Genomic DNA, 18,152 nt, shown 5'->3' with positions numbered 1-18,152 from the left:
TGAATTTTTGGTTACTAACAATGAGTCAAAGGAAAGCTCACAGGAGGACACCTGGGTAGACATTCCTCTCTGAGTCTGCAGCATCATCAACTATAGTTAGTTGAAATGATAAATTAAATTATGCTGGCTAAATGGAGAACACAAGAGAAGAACTCTATGTATGCTACTATTATGCATTTGCTTGATTTTGCCACAAATAATTTTCCTTTCTTTTCTTTTGAGACAGAGTCTTACTCTGGCACCCAGGGTGAAGTGCAGTGGCATAATCTCAGCTCACTGCAGCCTGCACCTTCTGGGTTCAAGCAAGTCTCCAGCCTCCGTGTCTCAAGTAGCTGGGATTACAGATGCCCACCACCATGTCTGGCTAATTTTCATAATTTTGGTAGAGACAGGGTTTCACCATGTTGGCCAGGCTTGTCTCGAATTCCTGACCTCAAGTTATCTGCCCGCCTCAGCCTCCCAACATGTAATTTTCTTTTTTTAACTACATGGTTAACACATCTTAGTTCCTTCCTGGGCTCATATTCCTTGATGTGACCTTTATGCTATGGCTTTCCCAGAATTTCATCATAGACTATGATCTCTTCCCATTTTGTATACTCTTCCTTAAAATTTCATATCACTTCTCTGGTTTGAACTACACACATGCTATGTTTCCACATCAGTTTTTAATTTTATTTCTATGAAGAATTTTACTTCTGCCCCCCAAAATGCGACAAGGCAAATGGATCAATAACCTCTTCAGGAGGTGAGAAGGAATCTTAGGTTTCTGATATAACTGGCAAGGTTCCCAGTGTCTTACCTTAATTTTATTTCTCAATTTAGGAACGTCCCAGGTGATAATAATTATAATAGAAGTTATCAAAACAGAAGAATGTAATAAATTTTTGGTTTAATGGCTGAGAAAATTTACCAACCTATATCTTAAATGTCCTTGGTGGCTAATACCACCTGTATGTACAAGTAAATCTAAGCTAAATAAGATTAGCTATAAAATTTTCTTTGAATCAATGACAAACAAAATTGGTAACAAGGTAATATTGAGAGTGTAATGGCTGTTGCTTATGGAAATTTTAGTGTCAATAGAGAATGCTCAGGAACTTTAGGTGGAAACAGAAAGGAAAATTGAGTTGAAAGCCCAGAAGGTAAAATTCCACAATGTGAGATCACTTGGAGAGACACAAATTTCAGAAGGTGATAGAGTTTTCCTGTTACTTAGTAAAGTGCTACAAAAAATGTGTGGGAGGAGAAGAGAGAAAGTTAACTAAGCAGTCTAGGTAGTACAGACAGAAAGAATAAGGAAACATTGCTGATAAGTATTTTCATAATTTGGATAATCACCTTGATTTAGCCATCAATTTAAGAGATTAAAAGACACATAAGATCCTTCTTGCCATATGATCCTTAGTTAGCCAGTTGCTGAATGGGGAAACACTGGACACCTCGACAGTGGTGAAAAGCAGAGTGTACTTATTCCTGAATACTCATTCCCAGTTCGAACTAAAAGCAACTCTTTAGTAAAGGATCACCTGATTTTCATTGAACACAAGCTCTGGGTATTTCTTCTGCTCTGTCTGTCATTGAATTTTTTTTTCTTCTAAATCAAAGAAAAAAAAAAGAAAAAGAAAAGGCCAGACACAGTGGCACATGCCTCTAATCCCAAGCTTTGGGTGATTGAGGTAGGAGGGTTATTAGAGTTCATGACTTCGAGACCACCCTGGGCAACATAGCAAGACCTTATCTCTGGCAAAAAATAAAAATAAAAATAGAAAATAAATAAAATAAAATAAAATAAAGGAAATAAAAATAAATATTTAATGTGTACTCAGCATTTCCAGATACATCTGGCAGCTCAGTGTGCTGCATGCCTAAGCTTGAAGGAAGAGGATGGGAACAGAAGTATTGTAGAAAGCACCACGTCATCTCCTTACATTCAGGTCCTCTTGCTCAGGATGTTTTTTCAGTTTTGTTGCTGAACAGCAGATGGCAACAAATTTCACTTTCTTGCAAATAGAGATGAAATCTAGTTGTTGAAAGTAATAGTCGTTTTTTTGATTACCTCCTCTATTTAGATAAGTAGATGAAAAAAAATAGCCCCCATTTACTTAAAATTGGGATCTTTATTAGAGTAAACTAGCCTGTGCCCTAACTGATCCCATGAGAGGTTTTCGCTGATATCAAGTATCTGAGAGAAATGTACCCTCAGTTTTATGAGACTGAATAAATTACAGATGATACAAATTCTTTACATATTAGTCACAATTGAGCTCTTGTTTATAATCCAAGATATTTTCTTTCCTTTTTTTGTTTTAACATAGGTTTCTCAATTTATTATAAAAATTTGCACTCTCTATCATCTGTATTCCTCTTTATAATGTGTGTTTTGTATATTTCTACAGTAAATGAGATGGAAATCATTTTATTCTTAGTGAGTAGCTTAATATATATGTCAATTTAATTCCTGACAGTCTCCATCATTGTAAGTCCTTTTTTATATTTTCTTATCACTAAGAATCTTCCTATTTTACTGGTACATGTTGGCCATCCTCTGAAAATTTCAAAATCAACCTTATAGAAGAAAAATAAGATACAATTGTTTCAATTATATAAATAATGAAAGTTCATTAGCATGTGAATCTTGACACTAATCTTCTTACGTTTTTTGACATTATCCTTTAATATTTTCTATCATATTACGCTATCCATGCTTTGGGGAAAATTTCCTAATTCTATTACAGAAAAATATTTGTTTATATTAATTCTTTTATTCTTATGTAAGGAGAATATTAAGAACTTCATATATCCAGAGCACAACAATCCATGTCTGGAACAAAGCAGGCATTTTTGTAAACATATATTCACGTACAACTTTTTTTTTTTTTTTTTTTTTTTTTGAGACGAGGTCTCATTCTGTCACCCAGGCTGGAGTGCTGTGGTGCAATCATAGCTTATTTTAGCCTTAAACTCCTGGACTGAAGGGGTCCTCCCACCTCAGCCTTGTGAGTAGCTAAGATTACAGGTGTGAGCCACCACGCATGGCTTATATATACATATATATTTTGTAGCGATGGGGTGTTGCTATATTGCCTAGGCTGGTCTCAAACCTCAAGCAATCTTCCTGCCACTACCTTCCAAAGTGCTGGGATCACAGGCATGAGCCGCCATGCCAAGCCATAAAAAACTTTAAATTGTGTTTGTGTGTAAACAGTTGAAATGCGGTGATGAAGGGTGACTAAGGGGTTTATGCAGAAATTTCTAGAGAAAGGGTAATTTGGGTTGTCAAGTCATTGCCATGGAATGGGTGAAAACTCCTGGGTGTTGGCATGGCAATGGTAACCTGCTATGGCACACTGGTGGGCGTGTATTTTGGAAAGCTGCTTCTGCCTGGTCCCTGTTTTAGCTAATCCTCAATTTGGTTTGGTGTCTAAGCCCTACCTCAGAAGTCAAGTTTAGCCCCCTACCTTGAGGAGACTTGTTCAAGGCCCCACAGCAACACTCATTCCCAGGTATGGAAGACAGTGATGTTGACCAAGCTTTAAGTTTTGTTTTTTTTCTGTTAACAAGCATTTGTTAATTTCCACAGTATACTGAAGAAGTATGTTTGATAGTGGAAACACACTAGTAAATGTGTAATTAACTGTGGCAGAACAATTATTAAAACAAAAACCAAGGGGATATTGTATGATGGTGAAATGAGAATAGAAAGTAGGGAGTATATGTCTACATTTTGTTCTTCTATCCTCCCATCTCTTCTCTTATGGCCTGGGGGATGACCTTAAATTAAAATGAAACAAACTGCCAGGCATGGTGGCCAGCTCCTATATTCCTGACTACTCCATAGGCTGAGGGAGGAGCATCCCTTGAGCCCAGGAGTATGAGTTCAGCTTGGGGAACATAGTGAGACCCTATCTCCATTTTTAAAATTCGGTCTATCTTTCTATCCAAATATATATACATTTTTATGTATATTTATATATATCTATATTTATTTATATTTATATATTTATACATTTTTTATATATATACATATATTTTTGTATATTTATATGTATATATACTTATATATTTATATTTATATATTTATATTTATATATATTTACATATTTATTTATATATATTTATATATTTATATATATTTATATATTTATATATTTATATTTATATATATTTTTATATATTTATATTTATATATATTTATATATTTATATATATAAAGTATATATTTATATATTTATATATAGTATATACATTTATATATTTATATATAGTATATACATTTATATATAGTATATATTTATATATATTTATATATGTATACATTTATATATACTTATATATTTATATATATTTATATATGTATATCGTCATATATTTATATATTTATATGTATATATTTGTATATATTTATATGTATATATGTATATATTTGTATATATTTATGTATATTTATATGTATATATTTATATATGTACATATTTGTATATATTTATAGATGTATATATTTGTGTATATTTATATATGTATATATTTATATGTATATATCTATATATTTGTATATATTTATATATGTATATATCTATATTTTGTATATATTTATATATGTATATTTTTAAATATTTATATATTTATATGTATATATGTATATCTTGATATATTTATATGTATATATGTATATCTTGATATATTTATATATGTGTATATGTATATATTTATATATTTTTTATATATATTTATATATATTTTATATATATTTATATACATTTACATATTTATATATTTATATACATTTATATATATATTCATATACATTTATATGTATATTTATATGTATATATGTACATACGTATATATATTTATATATTTATATATATTTTTGTATGTATTTATATATTCATATATTTTTATATATATTTATGTATTTACTTATATATTTGTATATATATTTATATATGTATATTTATGTACCTTTATATTTATATATATTTATATTTATGTACCTTTATATTTATATATATTTATATTTATGTACCTTTATATTTTTATATATGTATATATATTTTTCTATATTTTTATATTTTTATATACGTCTATATATTTATATACTTATTTGTATATATCTATATATATTCACATGTATTTATATATATTTACATATTTATATATTTACATATATTTATATTTTTTAATATATTTTCATATATATTTATATATTTATATATTTTTTATATTTATATATATTTTTATATATTCAGATATTTATATATTTATATATATTTACATACATGTTATATGTATTTATATATATTCATATGTTTATATATTTCATATATATTTATATATATTATATATTATATATTTATATATTTATGTAGATATTTTGTATATTATATATTTGTATATTTATATTTATATATTTATGTATTTATGTATATTTATATATTTATATATATTTATGTATATATTTATACATATTTTTATATATATTCGTACATATATTTATATATATTTTCTATATATTTATATATTGTTATATATTGATATATATTTTACATATTTATATATTTATATATATTAATATGTATTTATATATATTTATGTATATTTATATATATTTACATATATTTATATATATTTATATATGTATTTATATATATATAAAATAAAATAAATAATGAATAACCACCATGACTTTATCACACACCCACACATTAGGCTTCTGTGCTAATACACTCTCTATAATCCCTGCATCCCAACAAACATAGGAAACTTTCTAAAAAACTGGAAAATGCATGAGGTTTAGGGTGCAGGAGGGGGGAGGTATAGCATTAGGAGATATACCTAATGCTAAATGACGAGTTAATGGGTGCAGCACACCAGCATGGCACATGTATACATATGTAACTAACCTGCACATTGTGCATATGTACCCTAAAACTTAAAGTATAATAATAATAAAAAAAAAGCTTCTAGAATTTAATTTGTTTTCACATCAACCTAAAATCCTAAAAAATGCAAACCATTAAATTAATGCTCCTATCTTTAACATCAAAGCTTTCAAATCTCTCTTATGCATTTTTAAGTTTAATTATTGAAATATTTGTTACATATCCATTATGTCCTAGACATTATATTAACTGATTAAGTGTTATTATTTCCTGGAGTATAGTAGTAAATAAAAGTGACATTTCTTTAAGTTTTAGATTTTATAGTATTATAAAAGAAAAGCACCAGTGGGCTTGTGTTACAGTGTGCTCTTTTAGCTTAGCTGTCCACAAATGGCTTGTGTTAACCAGCTCAATTAGACCCTCTGCCTTTTTGCAAGGACAGAGTGCTTTCTGTATCCTAGGGTTGTTGCCTTAGTGTGCCAGAAAACTCGGATCATATGTGGGCTTGGAGAATCAGTGCAAGATTTATTGATTGGTGAAAGCAGCTTTCAGCAGATAAATGGTGTGCCAGGAGGGAGATGGAGTGGGAAGGTGGTGTTCCCCTGCAGTAAAACGTCTCAGCAGCAGGGCTCACCTCCAAGAGCTCTCAGCTGATTTCCATGTCATTGTACCATTAATGGCTGCCAGCGTCTGCTGGTGCCTGTCAGTGTGCTCTTCTTCTTTAGTGCCAGGCTTTTCTGGCACTAACACTTCACAGTTTGTTTAATCTATTTTTCAGCACATCAGCTGATTATATATATGTGTATGTGTGTGTATATATATGTGTGTGTGTATATATATATGTAAACAACAAATCATCAACACTTTCTCACTTCTAAAATACTTTCCCCTTCTCTCTCCTGCTGCTTCCCCTGGTGACTTTCCCACCATCCAGGAAACAACACTTTATCTTTCACCTATCCAGGATTTGGAGGTATAAAACAATCGGAAATTGAAAAGCTTGTTTTCTTTCATTCTTTTTTTGTTTATTCATTTATGTATTGGTGTTTGCTTCTCCTTTTTTTTTCTGATACTTTCTTTGCATCTGTCCAGTAAAATCACTGAGTGTGGCAACATAATAGATGACTACATAAGGTGGGGGAGCGAAAGTAGATCCAGGAAAAGGTAATATTAATATCTTGATCATGTATGCCTTTGCTTTAGTAGATCCTGTTTAATATTTGTGGAAACTGAAAGAACACCTGCTAAAATCCAGGTACACACGCACCTGGGTAATATGTCTCCAAACACCTGTAAAAAAAAAAAAAAAGAAAGCGTTTGTGCTTTCTGCAAGATGAGTCTTCCACTAAGTTCAGTGTGAGATCTGGAGGCAGTTTCTGAAAATATTATTTTCCTGCCATTTTCCCTTCTGGAAAGCATTTTATATTTCTTCTCTAATGAAAAACCTTGTCTCTCATATTGTTATGAATTAATGTCCTAGTGAAGTCGGAGTCTTGAAGACATTCTTTACACAAGTGAAGGGAGAAAAGGTCCAGAGAGTCTATCTTCTGCAGTAACTATGAAGAACCTATCCAGTCATCTTCCCTAGGCCCTATTATAAATGTGAGTGGATGAAAAATAATATTTAGATTCCCCAAACTCCCAGTCTTGCCATGTCTCCAGATTGACCTAATGTAAATGAACTGCTCACTATTTTATAAATGTTCAAAAAGCCAAAATATATTATTGACTGTAGATGGGGAATATTTATTAGGGCTGTTACCTTGACCATTCCACAAAGTTTTGTTGCTGGTGGATAAAGTAAGAGGGACCTTTTTTCCGGTAAAATCCCTTGGAGGGGCTATACTCTACCCACAAAGTAGCATGAGTTATGGAAATGTGTTTCTGGAAAGAAGTCGTGGAAATACAGGGAAGAAAGCATTTCAGGAAAGAGGAAAAACACCTGTGCACATGAATGTTCCACATCCTGATACCCCATGGTCAGTCAGTACCTGGATTAGCTCCACATCTGGTTTATGGGACATTTCCTTCAGCTCCTCATACATTCCTTTTAAAATCTCCCTCTCATGGGCCATTCTGGCATTGCTTTTATTGAGTTGCTAAAAATTGTCTTTGTCCTCCTTTTGAAGCATCTCCAAATGATGTTGCTGTTCTTCATGGAGAAATGCAGGCATCTTCCGATATTCAGCTCTGATTGCTTCTATCTTTAAATTCACATAATCCTGCAGTAACAATGGGTTAGTCAAAAACAAAACCGATTTACTCATCTCCTATTGAATCTCACTGATTCCTCTTTGTCTCTTGAACATCCCATATTTTAACTCTTGGTCTTGCCAATTCTCAGACTATATGAAATTTTACTCTTTTTTCTTTTCTGCATGAAGATCAACCAACATAGATGTATCTACCCAAATATATTCACTTTATTCATGATAAAGTGTTTTTTCTAAGATAGTCATAAAGAAGAAAAACAAATTAGATTCCTCTTTTCCAACCCATATTTATACAAAAGTAAGACAGTTCCTGCTTAATAGTTAGACTCTAGAGCTATATTGACTAGAAAGGAAATAATTATTTTCATTTCTGAAATTTGGGGCAAGTTATTTAAATTCATCACGTGTGAAATAGCCTCAAGACTAGCATGCTCAGCTCAATGCATTTCACCAAGCAAAACCTATGCTAATAAGGCTTCGTTTATGATCTGGCCTTCTTTGTCTCTCTAATCTCGTTTCTTTCCATTGCCTTTCATACTGACTTTAACATAAAACACAGACTTCTTTGTGGTTCCTCAGCCCTCAAAATAAACACAAACTCAATATTACTGCACATGTTGTTTTCTTCACCTAGAAATCTCTCTCCCTCTCTTTCTCTAAGTACACACACACAACACACACACACACATACACACACTTGTGTTTGCCTTCCTCTTCAAGACGTCGTCTCAATATGAATTTTCCATTGAGGCATTTTCTGACCACCCTGTTTAAAACACAAACTCTCGTCCCCAGTCCATGGCCTCTGTTCTCTTTTTCTAAGACCTTGGTATTTCAAATGAGCTAAGGATTCCTCATTTGAAATTGTCCAGTTGGAAGTCCTCTCTGACAGAGTTTCCCTTACTTGTGATTCAGAAATCCATCCATAGTCTCCTTTTAAAAGTTACTTTTTGGATTTATAAAAAGTTGCATTCCACAAATACACTTTTAACTCACCCCTCGATTTTTTCTGGACCATCAAAGCATTGCTCATCTGCCGAGAATCGCAGGTATTGAAAACCACCTTAGACAGAAAATTCTCCCTTATGCAGGCGTTTGTCTGAACCTGGACAACTGTTACTGTTTATTCACCTGGAAAGTTTCCATTCATTCTTCAAGACTCATGCAAACGATTTGATCTTTAATTTTTAATTTGATCTTTAATTTGATCTTTAAAGTTTCCATGTTGTACTGGGATTGTTGCTTTACTAGTGTGTCTGCTACTTCTACTAGATTGTGAGGTCTGGTTGAAAGAACTTCTCCTTTATTGTATCTCTGCCTCCACTCTCATGGCCTGACCTGAATTTTACCATTATAGAAAACTGCTAATCACAAAGTCTGCAATCACAAAGTCTGCAATCACTGAGTCAAGAATCTTGCTTTATAATCAATGTTTCCTTTCTTTTTAGATTGGTTTTTCTGTATATGAGTTTAAATCTGTCTGATTACCTTTGGACCACAGTTTATTACTCTCTGTGGTTCTTGCAATTTGGGGGCCTCATCTTTTTTAACACTTCTCTTACTTCAGATCTTCTAGTGCACAATTTCAAAAATTTAGCACGAAAAGTAAGAAAGCAGAGTGCAGTGGATCGTGCCTGTAATACCAGCCCATTGGGAGGCTGCAGTGGGACGTTTCATGATTCAAGAAGTTTGAGACCAGCCTGGTCAACATTGTGAAACCTCATCATTACCAAAAAAAATTTACCCGGGTGTTGTGGCAAGCAGCTGTAGTCCCAGCTACTGGGGAGGCTGAGGTGGCAGGATTGCTGGAGCACAGGATGTTGAGGCTGCAGTTAGTTGGAATGCACATCTCTGCATGCCAGCCTGGGTGACAGAGGAAGACCCTGTCTCAAAACAAACAACAAAAGAGTAACGATATAAAATAGCTTACTAATATTTGTCATGTTAATCATGTCGAAACATATTGGATATATTTGGTTAACAATTTTTATTAAAATTAATTTCAGTTGTTTCTTATTGTTTTATAATGTAACTAGAAAATGTATTCCCACTATGCAGCCATAAAAAATTATTAGATCATGTCTTTTGCAGGGACAGGGAAGGAGCTGGAGGCTATTATCTTTAGCAAACTAACACAGGAACAGAAAACCAAATAGTGCATGTTCTCACTTATAAGTGGGAGCTAAATGATGAGAACATATGGACACACATAGAGGGGAACAACACACGCTGGGGCCTATAGGAGGGTGGGGGGTTAGAAGACGGAGAGGATCAGGAAAAATAACTCATGGGTGCTAGGCTTGAGACCTGGTTGATAAAATAATCTATACAACAAACCCTGATGACACAAGATTACACATGTAACAAACCCGCGCATGTATTGCTATACTTAAAGGTTTGAAAAAGTATTTTCTTCTCTTTCCTTTACAATTTCTCTGCAAATGCATGAATTAAAGAAAAGCAATGAATATATTTTTCATGGGATAATATTCAAGATATATAGAAAGAAAACTTCTGAGATTTAATTAAAACAATATTAAGAAGAAAATGTATAGCATTATATTCATCTGTTATTTACAAATGAAGGTCTATCCCAAAGAGCCAGATAAAGAAAAGTAAATTGGGCAGTTCCCCGACCAGAGAGAACGAACGTGTCTGCGGGCGAGCGGGAAGCAGAGGCGGTGGCGGGCGGCGGAGGCACCGGGAACCGCCGAGTGACCCTCCCCGTCCCTCTGGCCCCCCACCCTCCCACCCGCCCGTGGCCCGCGCCCATGGCCGCGCGCGCTCCACACAACTCTCCGGACTCCGCGCCCTGCGCCGCCGACCAGTTCGCAGCTCCGCGCCACGGTAGCCAGTCTCACCTGGCGGCACCGCCCCGGCCACAGCCCCTGCGCCCACCGCCCCGGCCACAGCCCCTGCGCCCACGGCAGCACTCGAGGCGACCGCGACAGTGGTGGGGGACGCTGCTGAGGGGAAGAGAGCACAGCCCGGCCACCAGACCTACTTACTCACCTTGCTGATTGTCTATTTTTGAGTTTACAACTTTTCTAAGAACTTTTGTATACAAAGGAACTTTTTAAAAAGGATGCTTCCAATTTATATTTAATCCAAAGAAGAAGGATCTCAGCCAATTTGGGTTTTTGGGTTTTGGCTTCGTTTCTTCTCTTCGTTGACTTTGGGGTTCGGGTGCCCCAGCTGCTTCGGGCTCCCGAGGACCTTCTGGGCCCCCACATTAATGAGGCAGCCACCTGGCGAGTCTGACATGGCTGTCAGCGACGCGCTGCTCCCATCTTTCTCCACGTTCGCGTCTGGCCCGGCGGGAAGGGAGAAGACACTGCATCAAGCAGGTACCCCGAATAACCGCTGGCGGGAGGAGCTCTCCCACATGAAGCGACTTCCTCCGGTGCTTCCCGGCCGCCCCTATGACCTGGCGGCGGAGACTGTGGCCACAGACCTGGAGAGCGGCGGAGCCGGTGCCGCTTGCGGCGGTAGCAACCTGGCGCCCCTACCTCGGAGAGAGACCGAGGAGTTCAACGATCTCCTGGACCTGGACTTTATCCTCTCTAATTCGCTGACCCATCCTCCGGAGTCAGTGGCCGCCACCGTGTCCTCGTCAGCGTCAGCCTCCTCCTCGTCGTCCCCGTCGAGCAGCGGCCCTGCCAGCGCGCCCTCCACCTGCAGCTTCACCTATCCGATCCGGGCCGGGAACGACCCGGGCGTGGCGCCGGGCGGCACGGGCGGAGACCTCTTGATGGCAGGGAGTCCGCTCCCCCTCCGACGGCTCCCTTCAACCTGGCGGACATCAACGACGTGAGCCCCTCGGGCGGCTTCGTGGCCGAGCTCCTGCGGCCAGAATTGGACCCGGTGTACATTCCGCCGCAGCAGCCGCAGCCGCCAGGTGGCGGGCTGATGGGCAAGTTCGTGCTGAAGGCGTCGCTGAGCGCCCCTGGCAGCGAGTACGGCAGCCCGTCGGTCATCAGCGTCGGCAAAGGCAACCCTGACGGCAGCCACCCGGTGGTGGTGGCGCCCTACAACGGCGGGCCGCCGCGCACGTGTCCCAAGATCAAGCAGGAGGCGGTCTCCTCGTGCACCCACTTGGGCGCTGGACCCCCTCTCAGCAATGGCCACCGGCCGGCTGCACACGACCTCCCCCTGGGGCGGCAGCTCCCCAGCAGGACTACCCCGACCCTGGGTCTTGAGGCAGTGCTGAGCAGCAGGGACTGTCACCCTGCCCTGCCGCTTCCCCCCGGCTTCCATCCCCACCTAGGGCCCAATTACCCATCCTTCCTGCCCGACCAGATGCAGCCGCTCCACTACCAAGAGCTCATGCCACCTGGTTGGTGCATGCCGGAGGAGCCCAAGCCAAAGAGGGGAAGACGATCGTGGCCCCGGAAAAGGACCGCCACCCACACTTGTGATTACGCGGGCTGCGGCAAAACCTACACAGAGTTCTCATCTCAAGGCACACCTGCGAACCCACACAGGTGAGAAACCTTACCACTGTGACTGGGACGGCTGTGGATGGAAATTCGCCCGCTCAGATGAACTGACCAGGCACTACCGTAAACACACTGGGCACCGCCCGTTCCAGTGCCAAAAATGCGACCGAGCATTTTCCAGGTCGGACCACCTTGCCTTACACATGAAGAGGCATTTTTAAATCCCAGACAGTGGATATGACCCACACTGCCAGAAGAGAATTCAGTATTTTTTACTTTTCACACTGTCTTCCCGATGAGGGAAGGAGCCCAGCCAGAAAGCACTACAATCATGGTCAAGTTCCCAACTGAGTCATCTTGTGAGTGGATAATCAGGAAAAATGAGGAATTCAAAAGACAAAAATCAAAGAATAGATGGGGTCTGTGACTGGATCTTCTATCATTCCAATTCTAAATCCAACTTGAATATTCCTGGACTTACAAAATGCCAAGGGGGTGACTGGAAGTTGTGGATATCAGGGTATAAATTATATCCGTGAGTTGGGGGGAGGGAAGACCAGAATTCCCTTGAATTGTGTATTGATGCAATATAAGCATAAAAGATCACCTTGTATTCTCTTTACCTTCTAAAAGCCATTATTATGATGTTAGAAGCAGAGGAAGAAATTCAGGTACAGAAAACATGTTTAAATAGCCTAAATGATGGTGCTTGGTGAGTCTTGGTTCTAAAGGTACCAAACAAGGAAGCCAAAGTTTTCAAACTGCTGCATACTTTGACAAGGAAAATCTATATTTGTCTTCCGATCTACATTTATGACCTAAGTCAGGTAATATACCTGGTTTACTTCTTTAGCATTTTTATGCAGACAGTCTGTTATGCACTGTGGTTTCAGATGTGCAATAATTTGTACAATGGTTTATTCCCAAGTATGCTTTAAGCAGAACAAATGTGTTTTTCTATATAGTTCCTTGCCTTAATAAATATGTAATATAAATTTAAGCAAACGTCTATTTTGTATATTTGTAAACTACAAAGTAAAATGAACATTTTGTGGAGTTTGTGTTTTGCATACTCAAGGTGTGAATTAAGTTTTAAATAAACCTATAATATTTAAAAAAAAAAAGTAAATTAATGCCAAAATCTAAAAAAAAATTAAAATAATTGTAGAATATTGATTAAAAATCATACAGTAGATAAAATCAACGAAGTCAAAAGTATGCTTTTTTTTGTTTGTTTGAGACAGAGTCTCACTCTGTCATCCAGGCTGGAGTGCAGTGGTGCGATCTCGGCTCCTTGCAACCTCTGCCACCCAGGTTCAAGTGATTCTCCTTCCTTAGCCTCCCGAGTAGCTAGGATTACAAGCACGCACCATCACGCTTGGCTAATTTTTGTATTTTTAGTAGAGTTGGGGTTTCACCATGTTGGCTGGGCTGGTCTCCAACTCCTAACCTCAAATAACCCACCCACCTCGGCCTCCCAAAGTGCTAGGATTACAGGTGTGAGCCACCACACCTGCCAAAAGTAGGCTCTTTACACAGATAAATTAAATTGATAAATTCTTAGTAAGACTCAATTAAAAAATGAAGAAGAGGGGTTCAAATCAAAAATAAATAGGCAAACACTTAGGTCGTCCACAAATGAATATGTTAAGAAGAAGATTTTAAGACGACTTTTATGCTCATACACTTAATGATTTAGATGAAATGAGAAATTTCCCTGAAAAACATATCTGACAAAAACCAACAGAAGAAATCATAGACAAATCTAAGATATGATGTAGATTCTAAAAATTTACCCTATTATTTAAAAAACAAAACTTCTCCCAATGAAAAACCCGGTGATCTTTTTCAGTGAAATATTTACGACATTTAAGAAAAAAATCACACACTTTTAGACGAACCCTTCTAGAGAACAGAAAAAAGCAGTAATACCTCCCAACTCGTAACTTTGCTTTTCTGTTGTGTTTTTCTTTTACTTTTTGTAAACAGCTTCTCTCTCTGTTGCCCAGGCTATAGTGCAATGGCAAGATCATAGCTCACTGAAGCCCAAAACTTCTAGGCTCGAGTGATCCTCCTGTCTTGGCCTCCCAAAGGGCTGTGATGACAGGCTCTAGCTGCTGTGCCAAGCTCCAACATATAATTTTGATCTTCGATCCTGATAAGTGTGTTACAAGAAATGCAAATTGCAGAACAGACTCTAAAATAAATATAGGTGCAACAATTCAAAAAAGTTAGCTAGCTAATCAAATCTTGTGAGAGATAAATTCATATCATCTCCAAGTGGAGCTTATTCTAGAAAGGTTGACTAATGTAACATCAGAAATTGAAATAAGTACTCACCACATGAACAGGATGAAATACATATTATTGTTCCTGTAAAAAGAGGAAGAAAATATTTGATACAATAAAATGGTCATGTACGATTTTGAAAGCACTATTAAAAAAACTTAAATAGCCATGAACTTTCTCTAATAAGAACGTAATAACTTAGAGCCAGTACCATACTTAACAGAGAATTTGAAAGCTTCTACTTAGGAATGGGAATGAGATATAAGCCCTGTTATCATCACTTGTGTTCAACACCTTGCTCGATGTCCTTTTCAATGCAACTAGACAAGAAAAAGAAGTAAATAATGTGAGGGTTGAATAGAAATAAAGATATCATAATTGCATTATCAGCAAAACATGACAGTTAAGTTAAAAAATAAATCTCTAACCATTAGATATATTCGTGAATTGAAAAACAAATTGAATCATGCATGCTTCTAAGACAATAATTAAAAGTGAGAGTAAGCCAGACGCATTGGCTGACACCTATAATCCCAGCACATATATATATTTATATATATATACACACACACACAAATACACACACACACAATTACTGTGAATATACAAATACTATATTATATAAAAATATGCCTAACACACCCATACACCCCACATCCACGCACAAGGCTTTGAGAAAGGCACTTTGTTCTGGGAATGAGGCTTATGAGCAGTGAGTTGGGGAATCAAACCCAGGCAATTTAGCTTCAAGACATTGCTCTTAACCATGATACCATATTACTCTCAGCTGACCTTTTCACAGTGGGTGATAATACACAGTAGCCTCATGGCAATTCCAGGAAATGTAAGCACTCAAGAATTATTTTGAAATAGGCAGGAAATGTTGCTTGTTGTCTTCTTTATCCCTTGTTCTCTACAACTTTGCTTTTCCTCACCAAGGGTTATTTTTCTGACACATTTATGGGTGCATTCCATTAAAGAAAGAGTTTTACTTGGTGTCAGGCTCTGATAGAAGCTCTCTTTCTCCGTATATGCCTGAACTTGACTGTCCTCTTTCTGTTCCAATTATTTAACCCTGAATACCTTTTACCCTTTTAGATGTCACAAGGATGTGACTGAGCAGTTTCAAGGGCATCAACTTTTGCTTTCTCCTCCTCCCCTAGAATCCTGCATCTGCATTGCTGGTCTCAGACAAAACAGGGAACCCGTATTTCCCATTCTGGGATATTTTCATGATCAACTTTTCTTATGTTGCGAATTTGAAGGGCATGGACAGATCATTGGAAAGCGGATAGACAGGGACCTGTGTTCTGAGAACTGGGCCGGAAGACTGACAGGGGCAGAAGAATTTCAGAGTGATTCTGGCAGTCATCATGGTTCAGTAAGGGCCAGAGGAGTGGAACATACGGGCACAGGTTGAGAGGGCTGTGACAAGACAAGGCCTATCTCTTTTGCAGCAGAATGTTAATAGACGTTAGATTTTAGTAAGCAGAGGACATTTCTCTGAGTCAGCATCAAAAACTTTCACAGTCTGGAAGAATGAATAGTCAGGACCTAGCCTCACCTTCCTTTCTGAGTATGAGAGGCTACAAGGCAGTGAGAATGGAATACCTTTTATCTGAGGTTAAAGCCAGTGTCTCTCTCTTCAGCCCACACTTACTGGTAAGGTCCCGTGGATGACTCGGTTACAGGTTTCTGAACTTCTGGCTTTTGAGGGAAAGACTTTGTCACCATCTATGCTGAAGGTATTCTATGTACTATGAAGCCCAGTCAGTGGCTCTTAACATCAAGAAATCTTGGGAAGTACAAGGCATTCAGAAGGCCTACATGAATAGTTTGCAGCCGCATATAGATATCAGAAGGCGGTTCCTGACAAGGATGCCCTGACCTTTTTTATCTCACTGACCTAGAATTACTGTGTCTGTCCCTGGTCATCTTGAAGGAGATGGACCACCCCTTCCCCCCCTCTACTCCAGTGTCGTGTGCATTTTCGTCAGTGATTTTGCTGTGTTGTGCTCTTAATGATTGTCCAGTTGATACCAAATCTTGAAGAAAATTTCCAAAAAATATTTACCTGGCCAATTATCAATTGCCCTTTTACAGGAATCTGGAACTTGAATGATGTTTCTATAAGGGGCTCGTTGGATCTCATGTTTTACAGGACCCCCAGTCTCTGGATATAGATCCTCAATGTCCACTTCTTAGGAAGAGTAGGTGTAGTAAGTTATATTCCTCCCCCACTCTCTCTAAAAGAGTGCTAAATTATATATTCCATCCCACATTGTTTTTCTATGATGTAACTTCAAGACTGCTACTGCTGTGTGTGTGTTCTAGTCCCTTTACTTTGTGTAGGGTTGTGACTACAGCTGATGTTTTACTCTGTAGAATAATGGTAGTATACAATTCTGCTGACTCTATGGGAATCTTCAGTGTGGAAAATTATCTACCATGCTGTGAGCAAGCCCAAGCGGCTACCTGGAGAGGCCGTTTGAATATATTCTAGGTAATAGCCCCAAGCAAGGAACCTCAGACATCAGCCAGGATCATCTGCTGGACTGGAAGTAGAATGTTTCCATTATTTAATCAGTGATCATGAAAATGACCATTTGGTGGGTAGACAGACTCAATGGACTCACTATAAACTGGGTTTTCATCAGAACTGGGTTTTGTTTGTTTTGTTTTTGGTTTTGGTTTAATTTAATTTGTTTATTTTTTATTTATTTATTTATTTTTACCTGATACTAATATGTTTCCAATGTAACATGAGGTGATGGTTATGTCTGGTCTCTAGGTTATCAGTGAGAATTCACAGTCTGTGTGACTTGGAAATACAAACACATTTTAAAGCAGACAGTCTGCACATCTGTCTATTATTCCGTGGGTGACGCTGTTTGCTTTATCAAACAGCTACAGAATTCAATGTGGGTTCAACTCTTTTGGTTCTTGCTCAGACATTGCTGGCAAATTCTCAGAAAAGCAATAGGCTGTACCATTAGCCTATGTCTGTAGATCGATATACTATCTAGGTTTTTGTAGTGTGTTCTGATGTTCACACAATGATAAAAGTGCCTAATAATGCATTTCTCAGAATGTATTTTGTTGCCATAGGATGCATGACTGTTAAATTCCTGTTCTAGCCCAAAGATTCAGTGAAAACTTCTGTGTAAAATAAATTTTGCCCCCCAAAGTGATGAGGTGTAGAATTTACTGTATTAATAGGAGGGAACTCTCACACTTACAAGTTCATTGTACAAAACACTGTCTGTCCACGATGTGCAAAATTTGTTCCTGAATGAGATCATTAAGTTGGAATCACACACCCACAT

The 18,152-nt window shown here is 37.5% G+C and overlaps 1 protein-coding gene, 1 long non-coding RNA gene and 1 pseudogene across 6 annotated transcripts in view; 2 read left to right on the top strand and 1 right to left on the bottom strand.

The window, feature by feature from the left end:
• LOC129047220 (mitogen-activated protein kinase kinase kinase kinase 4-like) overlaps nucleotides 1–18,152 on the top strand; it is a 179,917-nt gene that overhangs the window by 153,223 nt on the left and 8,542 nt on the right. The window contains exon 6 of one of the 5 annotated variants that reach the window (XM_054547430.2): nucleotides 10,685–13,143. The exons of 2 other annotated variants lie outside the window; for them this stretch is intronic. In XM_054547430.2, the coding sequence (XP_054403405.1) occupies nucleotides 10,685–10,717 (33 nt within the window). In that variant the 3' untranslated portion in view covers nucleotides 10,718–13,143. Of the gene's footprint in view, nucleotides 1–226; nucleotides 2,556–10,554; nucleotides 10,639–10,684; nucleotides 13,144–18,152 lie in introns of those variants that run through there. 2 more of the 5 variants (XM_054547428.2, XM_054547426.2) reach the window with 2 other exon arrangements.
• LOC129057517 (uncharacterized) lies at nucleotides 6,328–14,670 on the bottom strand. Its single transcript, XR_010136172.1, has 2 exons — nucleotides 14,470–14,670; nucleotides 6,328–9,981 (listed from the first exon to the last, which is right to left on the bottom strand). It is a non-coding gene; the product is annotated as an uncharacterized LOC129057517 (long non-coding RNA).
• Nucleotides 11,334–13,143, top strand: LOC100459148 (Krueppel-like factor 4; annotated as a pseudogene).

Source organism: Pongo abelii, chromosome 12, assembly GCF_028885655.2.
Source record: "Pongo abelii isolate AG06213 chromosome 12, NHGRI_mPonAbe1-v2.0_pri, whole genome shotgun sequence".
In the NCBI taxonomy this organism is placed as follows: domain Eukaryota; kingdom Metazoa; phylum Chordata; class Mammalia; order Primates; family Hominidae; genus Pongo; species Pongo abelii.
The sequence above is the reverse complement of the archived record's forward strand: the minus strand, read 5'-3'. Positions and strand labels throughout refer to the sequence as shown.